The sequence below is a fragment of the Molothrus aeneus genome, chromosome 7 (genome assembly GCF_037042795.1).
Source record: "Molothrus aeneus isolate 106 chromosome 7, BPBGC_Maene_1.0, whole genome shotgun sequence".
NCBI classification, from domain to species: Eukaryota; Metazoa; Chordata; class Aves; order Passeriformes; family Icteridae; genus Molothrus; species Molothrus aeneus.
Window position 1 is genome coordinate 34,967,501 of NC_089652.1, and position 15,728 is coordinate 34,983,228.

Consider the following 15,728-nt stretch of genomic DNA (forward strand, 5'->3'; position numbering starts at 1 on the left):
TTATAAATTGGATGGGTGTATGCTGGTTTTGCCTTTGAAGACATTTTTCTTGGAAGTGTGAGCAACTATTTGTGTTTGGAAAGGAGTGCAGGTCAAGCATGGCAGCGCAGCCTCTCTTCTGGCTTTAACTGCTGTTGGGGAGGTACGTTACAGCCTCGAGTTGTGCATTTGCAGAGAAAATATCACCCCGTCCAGATGCTCAAGTCTGCTCTTTCTGCTCAGAAAACCCCGCACGAGGCTCTCACAGTGCATGAAAAACCAGGAAAAGAGCTCGGCACGTTTTCCCTTTGCACGGTAGAACTCAGAGGTGAAACACAATCATTTCAGCCTGGATCAGACTATCCTTTAGCAAAGTCCTAAATCTAATTAACCCCCAAAATCGACTGACAAGGTTCATTCCTCTCCGCTGCTGCCTAACTGGTTGTATGTACGCTGGGCATGCAGGACCTAAGTCAGATGCTGCTTTGTTATAATTAGGGCTGCAAATTTTGTTTTCTGTTTGGTACTTGCTGTTACATATTGCATGTAATGTATGGCACTGTTAAGGGAAAAAAATTGGAGTCAAAGTGCCTGGAAAGTTAGGTCTGCTCTGTAGCACTGTGAGATTGTTGACATCTGCCGAGGTTGGAGAGCTCAGTAAGCAGGAAATGGGGTGTCACTCTGAGTGGTAGTTTACCATTATCCTGGCATCCTAATGAAGTGTCTGCAGTGCACAGAGCTTCTGGATGGCATCTTAACGCACGGCTAAGCAAAAGCACTTCTCTCCTTGTCACTGTCATCCATCTGCCTGCACCCTACTGTAGCCAATGGGATGGAACCATGCTACAATGTGCTATAAGCCATTTAGAGTTGCACATTGTATAATCAGTCCCATCAAATATGTAAAAAATGACTATTATTGGTTATTTCCCTCAAACTCTGGCACCTGGAGTTCGATACATTAAAGTTTAACTTTTCTAAGTGCTGTTTCTTCCCATTAATTCCACATATATTTTTGTTAAATGGGATTGAGTTGCAAACTCATTGTCTTGGGTCTTGCTAGTGGATCACAAAAGTTGTATGAATATTCATTGCAAATTCCACTTTATATTACACAGGATGAATTTATCAATTGCCCAGATAGAGCGGTTTCAACAATTCTCATTTTCTTTTTCAGCAACTAATTCTGAGGCATGAATAAAAAGTAGATCAATTCGGATCACAAATTGCTTATTTTCTTTATAGCTAATATTAGTTAGTTTCAACACTTCTTATAGATTTTTTTTTTTAAAAACCAAGAAAATATTTTACAATATGTCTGCAATAGAGGATTGCCACAGTGTATGGCGAGTGATTAAAATTGGGACTTTTATGTTGCATGCTGTAACATTAAAATATCCTGACATTAAAAGTTGTATGAATAAGTGATTTATCTATTAATACATTAACACCTGTGTATCTTAGCCAGCATGACTGCCAGAATATGAAGACTTACCAAACAAAAGCAGAGTTTTGGGCAGTTGATGTGTTTAAAAAAAAAAAAAAAATTAAGCCAACAGTGTGCTCTCTTTTAAGCAAGTTTTCGTTCCCTGATAACACCAAAGCCATCAAGGACCGGGGTTAAGCATTGTGTGACAAAGCAAGCTTCTAAAATGGGCAAGAGCGAGATGAATTGGCTAAGTCGGGTGTTTATTTATACAAACAAGAGGGCAGAACATAATTTAGTTGCATCAGGAATTTTTCACAGACATTAAAACTATAGCAAACATAACAGCAGGGATGCTTGCACAGCAGCACAGTGGGGAAGCTCACAGAGCGTCTGCCCACACTCTGGCTGGCTGTAGCCAGCGCCATAAGTCTCACAATTTCATTAGCACTCGAAAATCCACCTAAACCACCCCGTTCCGATTAAAAAATATATAAAAAGAATGAAATAAACAACCCCCCAAAAAAATAAAAACCAAAAAAAAAAGCCCCAGACAAGACCAGTCTTTCTCTCGGCAGCTGAATCAGTTGAGAATTGTTGGAAAAACTCTTGGCAGGCAGATTTTGCTGTAGCAACAGTGTGTGACGTTTTAACCACAGCAGAAATCTTATCCAAAATAACAGAACAAGGTGAGAAGAGCCTGTAAGAAAATCAGGGAAAACCATGCCTAAAAAGCCAACAACAACAAAAGGTGGCAGATCAATAGTTTGATATTTTATGCAGGATCATAAATCACTGGGTTTTTTTCAGCAGTTCAGCCGTGAGGCTCGAAAGCATAAAAAGAAAGCATGGCTTGTGATAAAATTAGGCATTAATGTGAAGCATAAATGCCATTTAACATTAAACATGCACAAGCCACTGAAATGCCTGGAAAAAGGGAAATGGGTGCTATAGTAAAACTATACAAAGTAAATCAGACGTGAATAATGCAGCAGGTCTGAGGAGGGTCACGGGTCAGACCCCAGTACCTTACAAAATAATGAATGCACGTCAGGTTAGAGACATCCATCCCTTCCTAGCCAACGTGAGTTATTGGAGATAAACCCTGGACTTCCTGTTCTGAAACAAAGTGGCTTGTTGTAAACATCTATGTCCATTTAAAATTAATGATTAAAAGAAACATTCGGTGGGATTCTCTTAAGTATTCTTTATGGGCACAAGTGCTAAAGGTTACTTTCTTCATTCATTTTTACCCAGCCACTGTTAATGTTAGAGACACGTCATGTTTTCTTCTGTGCCCAAATGTTTATCCAAAGCTCATTTACAAAAGGGCTTATATAATAGTAAGAGGGCTTTTTTTCAATGCATTCTTCATTTAGATATAAACAAGAGAGCATCCCCACGGTTTTGCTCTGTTAAAGGGAGCCAGCCCTATTTTTAAAGAGAGTAACCTAAATTCTAAATATATTTTCTATGATTCTTTTACACGGTGAAACCATCTGTGATTCACTTCAGAGTATCCTGATCTGCTGAAATTATCCCCTATGTCTCCCAAAATTTCCCCAGAAAATGCAAAGAGGATTAACCTTCCTCTCATTCTTTATTTGATATATGTGATTATGATGACTTTCCCTTCCAAAATTTTCATGGGGAAAAGAGAGTCTAACTTTCCAAAAAGATTTTTTTCCCCTCAGATTTTCACCAATTCTTACAATAAAAAGAATGTAATTAAAACCAATATTGTTTATTTTTATCACAATTGCTCTGCTTCCTTTTCTAGACTTAGCTGGAGAATGTAACAGCTGTTCAGAGTGTTTTCCTTCCTTTTCACCCTGCACTGCTGGGCTTCATGATACAGCACAGGGAAAGGGGATAACTTTTTCCCCACCTATTTTTAAAAACCCATGTTTAAGGATTTTCTCCCTGCACTTGTTCAAGGTAAAGAGAAAAACAAAAAAAAAAATCTTTCTACTCAGGGATCTGAAAGGGAAAAATTGCTAGGAATGTAGAATGGAAGGCATTACAGAAATAAAGCAAATACATAGGTATTGCAAATGAAACATAAGATCTTGCATCTGATCTGTTAAATATTCCATCAACAAGGTCAAGAGTAAAGACAAGCCCAGCCACAAAAACTGAAGTGAGAGTAAGCTTTAATAAAAAAAATGAACAGTTTATCCTGTTCAGCTTCTCAAGTGGAAAAACAAATTCTTTTATACTAGAGAAAAATCAAGCGTGTATAGAGCATTTAAAAAAACCCACCAATATCAACCATTTTAATGAAAGAATACCCAATATTTTCATGGAACTATAAAAGGGAGCAAGACTAAGTGTTATGGCAAAAAGCCTGGGCTCAGCAGCTTTGTGTGGGAAATGGTGAAATGTGACTGTGATTTATAATGAGAAAAGGTATCTACAACATACAATTTTCTACCTAGCTGCAAATAATAATTCATAGTGATGTCCCTTCCAGATAAAATACCTTTGCAATGTAGGACTCATGTGGTAAAATGATCATGATAAATGTCAGACCAGTGCAGGTAACGGCTTTACAAACCATTAAGATTAGCTGGCTCTTTTTTTTTGATGATAACAGTAACCATGCTGTGACTCTATGTGGTAATAATATCTCAGTACTGATAAATGCCAGAGCCAGGCAGAGGTGTTTATCATTCCCAGTTCAGAAATGCTGACTAAAGTTACCACATGTTGCCTGGTTTTTCTTCTTTTACAATAGACTAACAATTAACAAAAAGGCTGATGCACAACATAAGTTTATGCAAAATTTCTATGGCTTTTGTGCTTTATTGCCTACCTAAATATCCCCTATGTTCCAATACTGATGACTTTGGTACAGTAAGCCCTAAAGCAAAGCTTTTTATCCTTGCCATTCTCTCAATAAATAATTTTTTTATAAATTAATATTGGGGGAGGGCTATTTTAGCACTTTTACAAATACACCTCACAAAGAATTGCAGCCTCCGTGAGCAGCAGAGGGTGCAGGGATGTGGTTCCCTATCTGTGTTAATCAACACAGAGCAGAAACACTTCCGTCAAGAGAACACGATAAAGTTTCACTGTACAACACTTCCCTGTAAATGTTCTGCAACAGACAAAGAGTGAGCCCTTCCTTCCACTGTGCTTATCCCTGCCTCAGTGTCTCAGTTCCACTCAAGATCAGGGAATTATCAGGAAAAAACAAAACAAAACAAAAAAAAAAAACCAAACCAGAATTAAAAATTAAACTACTTGAGAAACTTTATCTGTGGAGTTGCAGGAGAGGCAAGGCAGCCCAAATATAAATATAAATAACTATAGCTATAACTAAAACTATAACTGTAACTATAAATATAAATATAAATATAAATATAAATATAAATATAAATATAAATATAAATATAATATGTAAATATAAATATAATATGTAAATATAAATATAAATATAAATAAAATATGTACTTATAAATAATATAAATTACATATATATACAGGTAATATAAATATAACTAATCTAGTGAGACCATAGCATGTCTTGTGATGGCACAGCATGTCCAGAGAAGGGCAATGGGACTGGGAAAGGGGCTTGGGCTCAAGTCTGATGAGGAGCAGCTGAGGGAGCTGGATGTGTTTAGCCTGGGGAAAAGGAGATTCAGGAGGGACCTTAGTCCCCCTCTGCAACAAGCTGACAGGAGGTTGCAGCAAGGTAGACGTTGGTCTCTTCTCCCAGGTAACAAGTCACAGATTGAAAGGAAATGGCCTCAGATAGCGCCAGGAGAGGTTTAGGTTGGGAATTAGGAAAAATTTCTTCATTAAAAGGATTTATAAGCATTGGAACAGAGCAGTGGGTGAGTCCCCATCCCTGAAGGGATTTAAAAGCCATGTGGATGTATCACCCAAGGACATGGTTTGGTGGTGGACTTGGCAGTGCTGTGGTAAAGGTTGGACTTGGATCATGGAGGACTTTTCAAAACCAAATGATTCTGTAATTTTTTTTGTGCACACCAAGCAGCACAAATAAACAGCCCAGAGAATTTTAACTTCCTTCCTATAACAAATTAACTTCTCCAAATTTCATATCATTTTCATTTGTAGCTTCAGACCTATTTCCACTGGGCAGTTCACCCAGAGAACAAAACTGAACAGTAGTAATGGCTTGTGGCAGAAAACATCCAGGGATGACTGCACTGCAAGGCTGAGGGAGGTTTTGCTGTTCAGAAGTTAAGGCTTTTTGCAGGTCAAACCAAAACAAGAGAGAAATACACAGAAAGTGTGCTCTTCATTTGTGTTTAACTTCATTATCACTATTGTCAATTGTTTGACTTCCTATAGATTAAGTCCATAAGAAAGTTTGGGTTTTTTTACTGGAAACTAATACCTATGCACCGCCCACTTTTAGGTCTTTGTCTTCCATGTCTACATGATTGTTAAAATTAAAAACAATTTCAGTATAAACATCTATATCTGTGGGTATGAAGTATTAATCTCAGCAGGAACTAGCAACACATGCTGAGGAAAGAATATTATCCTAGTAATTTTAATTTTTAAATTAAGCTTGATTGCAGGAAAATTTTAACATGAAACTTTTTTTTGGTGAAACCTTTAAATCAAGTCACTAATCACCACGTATGCTTATGCAGCACCTACTGCAACTGGGATTTAATCCTGATTGAGATCTCTGAGTGCTAGGGTAATATGAATATTAAAGAGGAACATATACGAAGAATGATAGGTGATAATTAAATCATAGATGATAAGATCAGAAAAGTGTTCTCAGGTTATCTAGGGCATGTAACATGCAAGATGTTTTCCCTATGTCAGACCTACTGGTACCTTATCTAATCTGTTCCTAAATGTAAGAAGAACAGTTGTACATGACTTTGCTTTAGTTGCAACATCTTAGACAAATCGATGAAAATATCAGCCAAACCTTTCCCACAAAACTATGAATTATGGTAAAACAGGAAGGCATACCTTAGCAGAAATGGCAGAACTGTTCTTATCACCCCAAAGAAGAGATTAAAGTCCTTTGTGCTGCATTCTTTATTGCTAATTTTAAGTTTGAAACACTTTTTTTTTCTTGCATAAATTCCAGTTGTGGGGTATTATGAGAAAATAGCTACAGTGGAATAGATTTTTGAAATAATTTTTTACAAGGTTGGACTACTAAAAACAATAGTAAATTTTATGTTTCCAAATATGATGGGGTGGTAAAGACAGATTCATAAATATACTGGATTTAATTATGATGAATAAAAAAGGACAACAAGAATTACATAGAAAGTGCATCTATCACAAAAGCTGCATCACTGGGCAAATATAATTCCAGAGGATAATTCCATTTAAAATGTGTGTCTCTTACTTCTTGGAGGTACATTATCTAAGGAAGATGGTCTATCAGTCTAATAAAAAAACTTGAAAGTAAAAAAAATTTTTTCCGTAAACCAGAAAATGCTTTCTTAAGATTAACAGATAATTTTTAATCTTTGTAAACTACTTTTGTTCTCTGTTAAGGTGAAAGAAGGTATGAAATATTCTGGTTTTAACCATGTATTCATGATGACTTTTCTTGTAAGGTACCAGCTATGGCACTGTGCAAAGCCATGTCCAAAGGTGGCACTCAAATGGTTATTTTCATTTTTTTTTCCTTTAGAAATCCAAGACAACGTCACTCGCATCAAATGCATAAGAAGCCTGGTAAAGAAGCTCCCTAGACCCAACTATGACACGATGAAAATCCTGTTTGAGCATCTACAGAAGTAAGTAGAACCGTGGTACTGACAAATCAGTAATTTCAAAAAAAAGGAATCGGTATGTGTTGTCCTAATCCTATTGGAAGAGTCATCCAAAATACCAAAGATAATTATATTATTTGGCAAAACTAAGCATTTATTTATGGTATCTATGTCTATCCTATTCCTGCACAAGAAATCAAGATGTCTAAGCAAAATCCCAAATTTTAACTCGAGTAGAAAGTAGGACAATTCTGTTTCCTTCAATGCAGCTAAAACCATTGGGATTACCATGTTACAGGTGCATTGAACTGGGCAAATGCAACATGTTCCAGATTGCGTTCACCCAGTTTGATGGAATTTCTCCAGGAATGGCCTTTTGGATGGTCATGTTTTCAACACTGAGGTCCCTGCTGTTCAATCACCTGTACTGTCCATGTGCTGTGTTGAGGTCAGACACAACCTCACTCAAGAAAATATAGCAAGTGCTCTTGTCCCTCACAAGGAGCTTGGGACAACACAGAACACCTAAGAAATGCTGAGGAAATATTTGGAAGGGCACCTTTGCTCTCCTAATGTTGCTGAGATACCACAGAGGCAGAAAAACAACCCTGTGAGGTTGTCCCTCATCATTACCCTGGGGTTTCCACACTCATTGTGCTGCGTCTGCAAGAGACATCAACCCAAAAAATCAGCCTAGGGTGTTACATTCACCTCAGGTTTTCTTCTTGTGCTTCATGGCATTAACAGCAAAGGTGTCCGTAGCTGACATGGCTCACTCAGACACCCACCAGAGCTTTTGACCTGCAGGATGGCCAGGGAGACCTCAGGGTAGGGATGTGGGAAGGGCAGGGTCCTGTGATCCTGTTCCTCCTTGCTGTTGGCACTGCCAGTGCTGTTTTCTACAGTCATTTTTTCAGCCAAACTACCCCTAAAACTGAAGGGACATGAGGTTCTGGGCCCCATCAAGGCACAGAGGAGTATTTCATCCCAGGAACGATGTACTGACCCCAGTGAGGGAGTGATAAAGGCTCCAAATCAAAGACCACTCTGAGCTTATAATGAATGATGCCTTTATAGCAATCATTTCTTGGCATGTGCATGTAAGAGATGTAGATCCTTTATCTTGTTTTGCAGCTTCCAGCTGAAATGGCAAAATGAAGTTCATATAGCTGTGGGAATGTCCCCATTTCCTTTAAGCATGGAAGGATTTTAAGCAGTCCATAAAATGACTGAGTTTGGCCTTGCAGAAAAACAGTTAGCTGTGTGTTCATTTGATGCACTGTGTGCACACATTCTCTCCTTCAGCAGGTTATCTAGAGAAGGATGATAATTTATTGCTGGCAATGGAAGAATAATAAGGGAAATTATTTCCTGGGAAGAACATGAGTGCAAGGAGTGGGTACACGCTGTCAGCACAGATATGCCATATACGAAATTTACTGCACTCTGTGTGGCATTGATCTTAACCTGAAAAAGTTTTGTTGCCGTGTCTTAGGGGAGAGATATCAGGTATACACAATAAGTCTTTGATCTCATAGTTAAATCACTTGATTGAGACTCGGGAGACGTGGGTTCAGTTCTTGGCTTTGACCGGATGTTCTGGGTGACCTTGGGTAAATCATTTAATCTCCCTGTGCCTTGGTTCCTTGTTTACAAAATGATGATAATACTTCCTTTGTCTGCCTTGGCTTTTTAGAGCATAATCTATTTGGGACAGCAATTGTTTCCTGCTGTGGATGTGTAGAATAACTGGCGAAACTGGACCCACATTGCTGGTATTTTTGGAGAAAAGAAAACAAAAGGAAAAATAAAACTGCTAAAATAGAGGAAATAACACACCAATAGTTCCTAAAGCAGAGGTACACTGAGGCAACACAGTGGCACAGAGTGATGGAAGGCAGGAAGATGTGACACTGGAGCCATTTGGGGGTTTAAGCATTAGGGAAGCAATTGTCTGAGTCTCTCTGAAGAAGGTCAATCTTCTTCTCTGCCTCAAACACATCCTCAGGAAAAGATAGGGCTATCCCATAAGCTTTGCTCCATTGATATGGAAGCAACAGTAAAATAGATATGGAAAACACAAAAATATCCCCTCAAAAACTAAAACCTTCTCTTGAACTTGCTGATGCTAAAGACAGGGGTCAGTCTGAATGATCTCATGGCTCCATAAATGAGAATGAAGTAGTGTACTTGTATTTTCAGTAATGATATGATGCTTATATTATGCAAATACAGACAATGCATGTTTGAATCAGTCTAGGAAACATGACTAGTTTGCAGAGGTTACAAAATGTAGAGTTATATTAATTTGGGGGACACTCTTCAGAAGAGAAGTGTCAATGTCCCTCAGCACGGACTTGCACCACTCCCTTTGATCACAGGCCTTTTTCAGGGCAAATTACAGGAGTTTCAAAAGTTTCTGGTTAGTTAGAAAAATAACTAAAGTGGCTTTATTTGAGGCATATTACTGCAGTTTCTGTATTTGCTGGTTGAGATGGGTGTTCTTGCCCAGAGTTGAACTGGTCTTGAAGGGTTTCTGATGGGGAGAAGATGAGGGATTTCAGCTGTGCTGGTTCCATGGCATTCCCCCTCTTTCTTCTACCTTTCTCCTACTCCTTTCTTTCCTGTCAGACAGACAGAACAGGGCTATACAGACCTGGACCATGGGGCTGTCCAAGCCTGTGACTTCTGTTCAGCATGTGAGAGCATCTGTCTCACTGACACTCAGCACGAGAATCCAACCTTTGCCTTATCCTAAGCCATTCTGCAGCAATCCAGTCTGCAGGAGCAGGTTGAGATCCAGCAGAAATAACAGTGAGAAATGCACTTCAGAAGGGTCCTCCTTAGAAACCCAGACAAAGCAGGTGATGAGAGAGTCTGTGAGAAAGGCCTGGCAGCAGGGATTAACTCCTGTGCCATATATCTCTCTACAACCAAGCTCTCTGAAGCTGCAAGAAGTCACAGTGCAGTGTATGCAGCCCACAGGAGGTAGATTAAAAGCAAAGTTGTGTCTGCAGTACCTGTTCTTTCAAGGTTTTTTTGCATTTGATAGGAAACACCACAACCTGCTGACATTCCTGTTCATCTTTCCATGAAATCTCTTCTACTTAAAAGCAAAATAGACAAAATATGGGGCTGAACAGACATATCACATAGCTCTGTCAGTCTAATTCCATAAGGAATTCCATTATGACTCATGCTGGAAATAATTGAGCACAACTACTATTAGGCTATTCATACTTCTTCCCAAAGATGAGCAAACCAAAGAAATAGACATTTCACAGGAAAGAAACAACAAAAACCCAACCTGAGTAGAGATTTTCCTGAATAAAGGGGTACAGAAAACAGCCTGTTCTACTCTAACATGTTTAGAGAATATTTGCTTGCTCTGTACAGCCCATATATTTCTGCCCCATACACCAGATCCACAGATCTCCTCTTTCCTCTTCCTTACTCACATCTGACTTTTACTCCCAAACAAAGTGAGCCAATCACAGGTACCAGCTAAAACTGATGCACCTTTCTGGTCCCAGTTTTTGGGTGCACACAAGACATCAAATGATGCAGAAACCTTGCTTTGTCTCGCTGCACAAACATGAACCGAGCACAACGCATCCCTATCTGAGAAACCATTATATATGTACCAAATAATTTACTCACAGAATTGTAATACAAGTTAGGCAGAAGGAGAATCTCACTCTATGCATTTTATGACCTGCTTTCACCACAACATCTTGAGGTGGCTGTTACACACCCATTGGGAAACCGAGGCACGAGAAGTTTAAATGACTTAAAGTCTCAGCATAAACCAGCAACACAATTTAAAAACCTGGATGGGATTTTTTTTTTTTTATTTGCACAGAAGCTTCTCCAGTGACTACAAACCTTCTCATTCCTCCCTCATCAAAATGCAGCAGGGAGGAGGAACACCCTGGCTGTGTCCTCAGCGCTGCGCTCCGAGCTGGCGAGGGCGGACGCCGCTCTCCTGCAGGAGCTGTGTGCCTGCGTTACACAGCACTGTGCCTGAGCTCATGAGCTGTGCTTATTAATGTTAAATTAATGAATCTCAGCCTGCTCTGCTTATTAGGTTGAGCTCCGTGCCACCACGAGGCAGCTCTGCGACTCCCAGACCCGAGCTGTGTCACATCTGACCGGGCTGGAGCGCAGGGCAGCCAAGCTCCGGTCTGGCTGTACCCATCCGTGTGGACACCCCTGCAAGGGGAGGTGTTAGGGACAAAAACCCCTCTCCTCGCTCCTGATTTCCTTGCACAAAGGCAGGATAATGTGTGTTATTTACAAAACTATAAAAGGGATGTTGAAATAATTAAAGGGGAAGGCAGGGGCCAGCTCCCATCCCTGTGCCTTACGTGGAAGCGCAGAACCCAGATGCCCAACTGTGGAAGATATTCTTCCAGCAGCAGCATCTGCCTCCTTGGCAGCCACTTCAGGCAAGTTGTCTGGGGAGCTCTGCAGTTGCCTCTTGGTTTATCACGTGGATCTGTTAATGTGCCCTATCTGGCTGGCTTGTCCAGGCAGGAGCTGATTTGTTTTAATTCACCTTTGAATCCAAGAAACTCCATTTATTTTGCTCCATTTTTCCCACACTCTACATAGCAGGGCAAGTAATTTTCAGATGCCATCCAAGCTTTCTGCCCTTTCAGAGGGAGAATGATGATTTTCTTCCTGATTGTCTTCCCCCTCTGCCCAAATTCTTCATTCTTACTATTAATTGTTTGCATTGATTTTCACTGGGAAGTTGCTCCTCATCAAGGGTAGAACTATATATCTAAGAAAAACCCACCGATATTAATATATGATCTAACAAAAGTCACAGGTATTAATCTTCAGCTGTTTTGACAAAAAAAAACCAAATTTCCCCCCTGTTCATAGGTCTGTGAACAGGAAAAAAAAATCCAATCTTTACAAACAGTGGAGAGGAATAATGCCCCCACCTCAAACCTGACAACCGTTGGCAGCAACATTCTGAAAGGCCAAAGTTTTTCCAAACTATATACAACTAAGCAGACTTGTTTCTACCTATTAAAAAGTAAGGAGCAAAAGAAAATGAAAAAATAAATTAAAAGGAAAATAAAGCAGAGCCATGCAAAGCCAGCAGCCCACAGTAGCCTGCACACCAGGACAAAATGACAATGTGATGACAAATCCAGCAGCAGTACCCAGAATTCTGAGGGAAAACAAGAAAATTAAGTTAAAGTACAGCATATAATAATGCTGTATGGCATGCCTGGAAACTTTTTTTTTCCCTCCAAAGTTGGTGGAGGAAAGATGTAACAAACATATGTGATTTTCACTTGCTAAACTACGTGTCATATCAGCAGTTTTCAGGCAGGCTCATGTAATAAATGTAGGCTCAGGAGAGCCCTTTTCTCACACAGCAAAAGAACAGATTACGCTGAGAACTGTGCAAGTTTTCTATTAAGAAAAATAATAATAATAATAATAATAATAATAATAATAATAATAATAATAATAATAATAATAATAATAATAATAATAATAATAATAATAATAATAATAATAATAATAATAATAATAAAGGTAAAAGATACTGAAAACTAAAAACAATCCCCAAAATGGAATTACTTTACAAAAAAAATATCTCTTTGGGAAACCTTAGTGAACCTGTAGAAGACCTACAACCCAAAATTGGAATGGGCACTTAAGTTTTCCCTCAGGAAAAATGCCCAAATTTTGAAAGGTACAGAAGCCCTTAAATGAAAACACAAGAAAGACTATTTGTTGAAATTATTTCCTGAATCAAGAACTTTCTTTATAATCAGGCAACTCATGAGCAGGTTTTGGTTTTCAGCCATAGGACAGCAGCAGGGAGGAAAGTTTAACTATGCTCCTGCAAGCTTTGGGGGAGCAGCTACTGGAAATGTGAGGAGGAGAAACAACCTCCTGCAGGAGGGCAGACCAGTTACCTAAAAAACTCAGGTATACCTCACTGGCATTGTAGCATTTTTATGAAATGATGTAACCATCTTTTAACTTGAGAAGGACAAATATGTATTGAGATATGCTTTTGCGCATGCGCTTTTCTCAGTTTCAACTATGGAAGAGTTTTACAAAGGAGCTGGGTCAATGCCAACACCCATCCCATTTACCACAGCTTCCCAGGGCTCATTTTGGGGGAAGGAGAAGAATTAAACCCTTTTCCTCTCTGTTAAGCACACATGAGTCTACTAAACTCACCCTTTGGAAGTAAGTGGACACAAGAAAATATGCACCAGGCACAAGTGTGCACAGGACAGGAGTAATAGTAGATTTTGGGTTCAGGGCAAAAAAAAAAAAAAAATCCAGTCTCTCAGAGCATCTTTGAGCATTTTGATTTTGGACCTTTTGGGGTCGGGGTGACCTGCTACTGAGGGTTTTGCAGTCATGCCAAATCTTGCTCTTTGAGGAATAAGAAAGTTTACAAAGTTAGCTCTTCCCCAAAGAATACCTTGCTGCTTAGTGCTTTTAATGAGAAGCATGATGAGTAATTAAAGCCACATTTTCACCCCTTGCTTCCATCTATTTCCGATTTCCACAACTGTATTTAAAAATATAAACCCTGATTTTCATAACAGTCAGGCAAATAATTGCACTCGGTACTTTTCAATGCTACCAAGTACTGAACTGGTGTATCAGCAAATAACAGAATGATAAAAATAATTAACAATGTTTTAATTTAAATATTTATGACACAGTTGACTCTGTGGCTGCACGGCACCATTGTGCTGAGTGCAGTACACAAACCCTGATAGATAGAGCCCCTGTCTCCAAGAGCTCCTATTGTTCATCCCACATTACTCAATATCAAACCATCTCAAAAAAGCTTTTCAAACATTAATTAAATCTCCTAACTTCCTTTTCAGGTCAGTAAGTTTTATTATCCTAGTTGTGTAGATAAAGAAAGTGAGGAACGGAGAGGGTGAGGCACTTTCTCACCACGACACAGCCAGCACTTCTCACTTCCACTCTTTGCTTGCTCCCCAATCCCCCAGTGGAGCCCCCCAAAGCCTTTGAAGGCTCATCCATGTGCTGTGGGTGTACGTGTGCATCTGGCCAGCACATCCCAGGCAGGGCTGGTTACTGCTAAGGACTCTTCAGTTAATCAGGACCACGTGAGAATCCTGCTTCTGGTTTGCACTCGCATCAGCTTTAGCAAAATATCACCGGCGGAGTTAATTTATGGGATTTTGTAACCTCTTAATATTGCTTGGGGTTAGTGTTCTTTCCAGCTCAAATCCTTTTTTGTTGGCCAAAATTAGGAATGCTCAATTCATTACAATGGCTCTGTCCCCCTTCTTTTCTTTTTTTAATTTGGGGAGATTGGGGCCTAACACACTAATGTCCACAACAAGGTCATCAAAGGGTAAATTGCAATGTTTTTTATTTTTGTGCCTAAAGATACATATTTTTTCTCAGAATTAAGGTTGTGAAATAAATAATTTGTTTGAAGTTTCTCAGATATTCATTGGAACTTTAAAAAAACAAAACAAAAAAAAAAGGCTTTAAGGCCAAAATGTCAGTGTTCTGTGCAAAATAATTAATATAACACAATAGGATCTATTCTACTATTGATTGAAAGGTAATTTATGCAGGTAATTCATTAAGGCTAGTGAGAGTTTGGCGTGTAAAACCCCCAGCACTTTGATGGGAAAACAGACTTTGATTTTTTTTTTTTTTAAATAAGATATAAAATACATGATTTTCAGTGACAAAGATATAAAAAGCAAAAGCAAATACCTGAACAACTAGGGCCCTGCTCTGTGAGGGTTCTGGAATGACATTAGATCAAATCCTTTTTCACACACTGCAAAAGATGCAACAATCATTTCAATCACCATGTTAAGAGAATCAATACAATTTTTCGTTCCAGAGAATGGTAATTTACATTCCAATATTTGCAGGCTATCACCTTCATACATCTCTTTTTGTGGTCAAGTGCATGATTACTACTTCTGACAGGGTATTGGCCATTTTCTTATGAAAATCTACAAATTCTTGTAAATAAAAACCAATCAGAAAAAAAAAAAAAAAGAAGAAGAGCAAATCTGTGGACTGGAATGCACTCTACTTGTAATGGGAACAAAAAGCTGGCAATGAAATATAAACCTAAATCACAGCAGAATGACCTACTTTAAGGCATTTGCCAAAGAGACAGTGTTTTAGACAGCTCCTCTGAAGTAGCGTCTTTATGTCTATGCCATCTGCAGATTTATTATTGTGCTTTAGAAAAAAAAAAAAAAAGAAAGAAAAAAAATAAAAATGGAAAGAAAAACCTATGGTATGCCTGAACAAAACTCAGCTTCATCTATAGAAAGATTCCAGTACTGTGGGCACCACACCCACACCTACTGATGTGGTCCAAGTTTTTTCTTTGGAGGCACCTAATTAAGAAACCCTGACTCATTTACATGGATACGTTTGATCTAAATTACACTCCAAACCACACCAAATTAGGAGCATCTGTGAATGCGAAGTGTTTGTTCCCAGTGCCTGGTAGAACAGGGCCAGTTCTGGACGGCACATGTTCAAGTGACGAAAAATATTTCAGATGTAACATACTTCTGAGACCCACT

At 38.9% G+C, this 15,728-nt stretch overlaps 1 protein-coding gene across 1 annotated transcript in view; it reads left to right on the forward strand.

The window, feature by feature from the left end:
• ARHGAP15 (Rho GTPase activating protein 15) overlaps positions 1-15,728 on the forward strand; it is a 320,905-nt gene that overhangs the window by 290,293 nt on the left and 14,884 nt on the right. Inside the window, exon 13 of the mRNA XM_066553615.1 lies at positions 7,056-7,161. Within this exon, the coding sequence (XP_066409712.1) occupies positions 7,056-7,161 (106 nt within the window). The remainder of the gene's footprint in view (positions 1-7,055; positions 7,162-15,728) is intronic.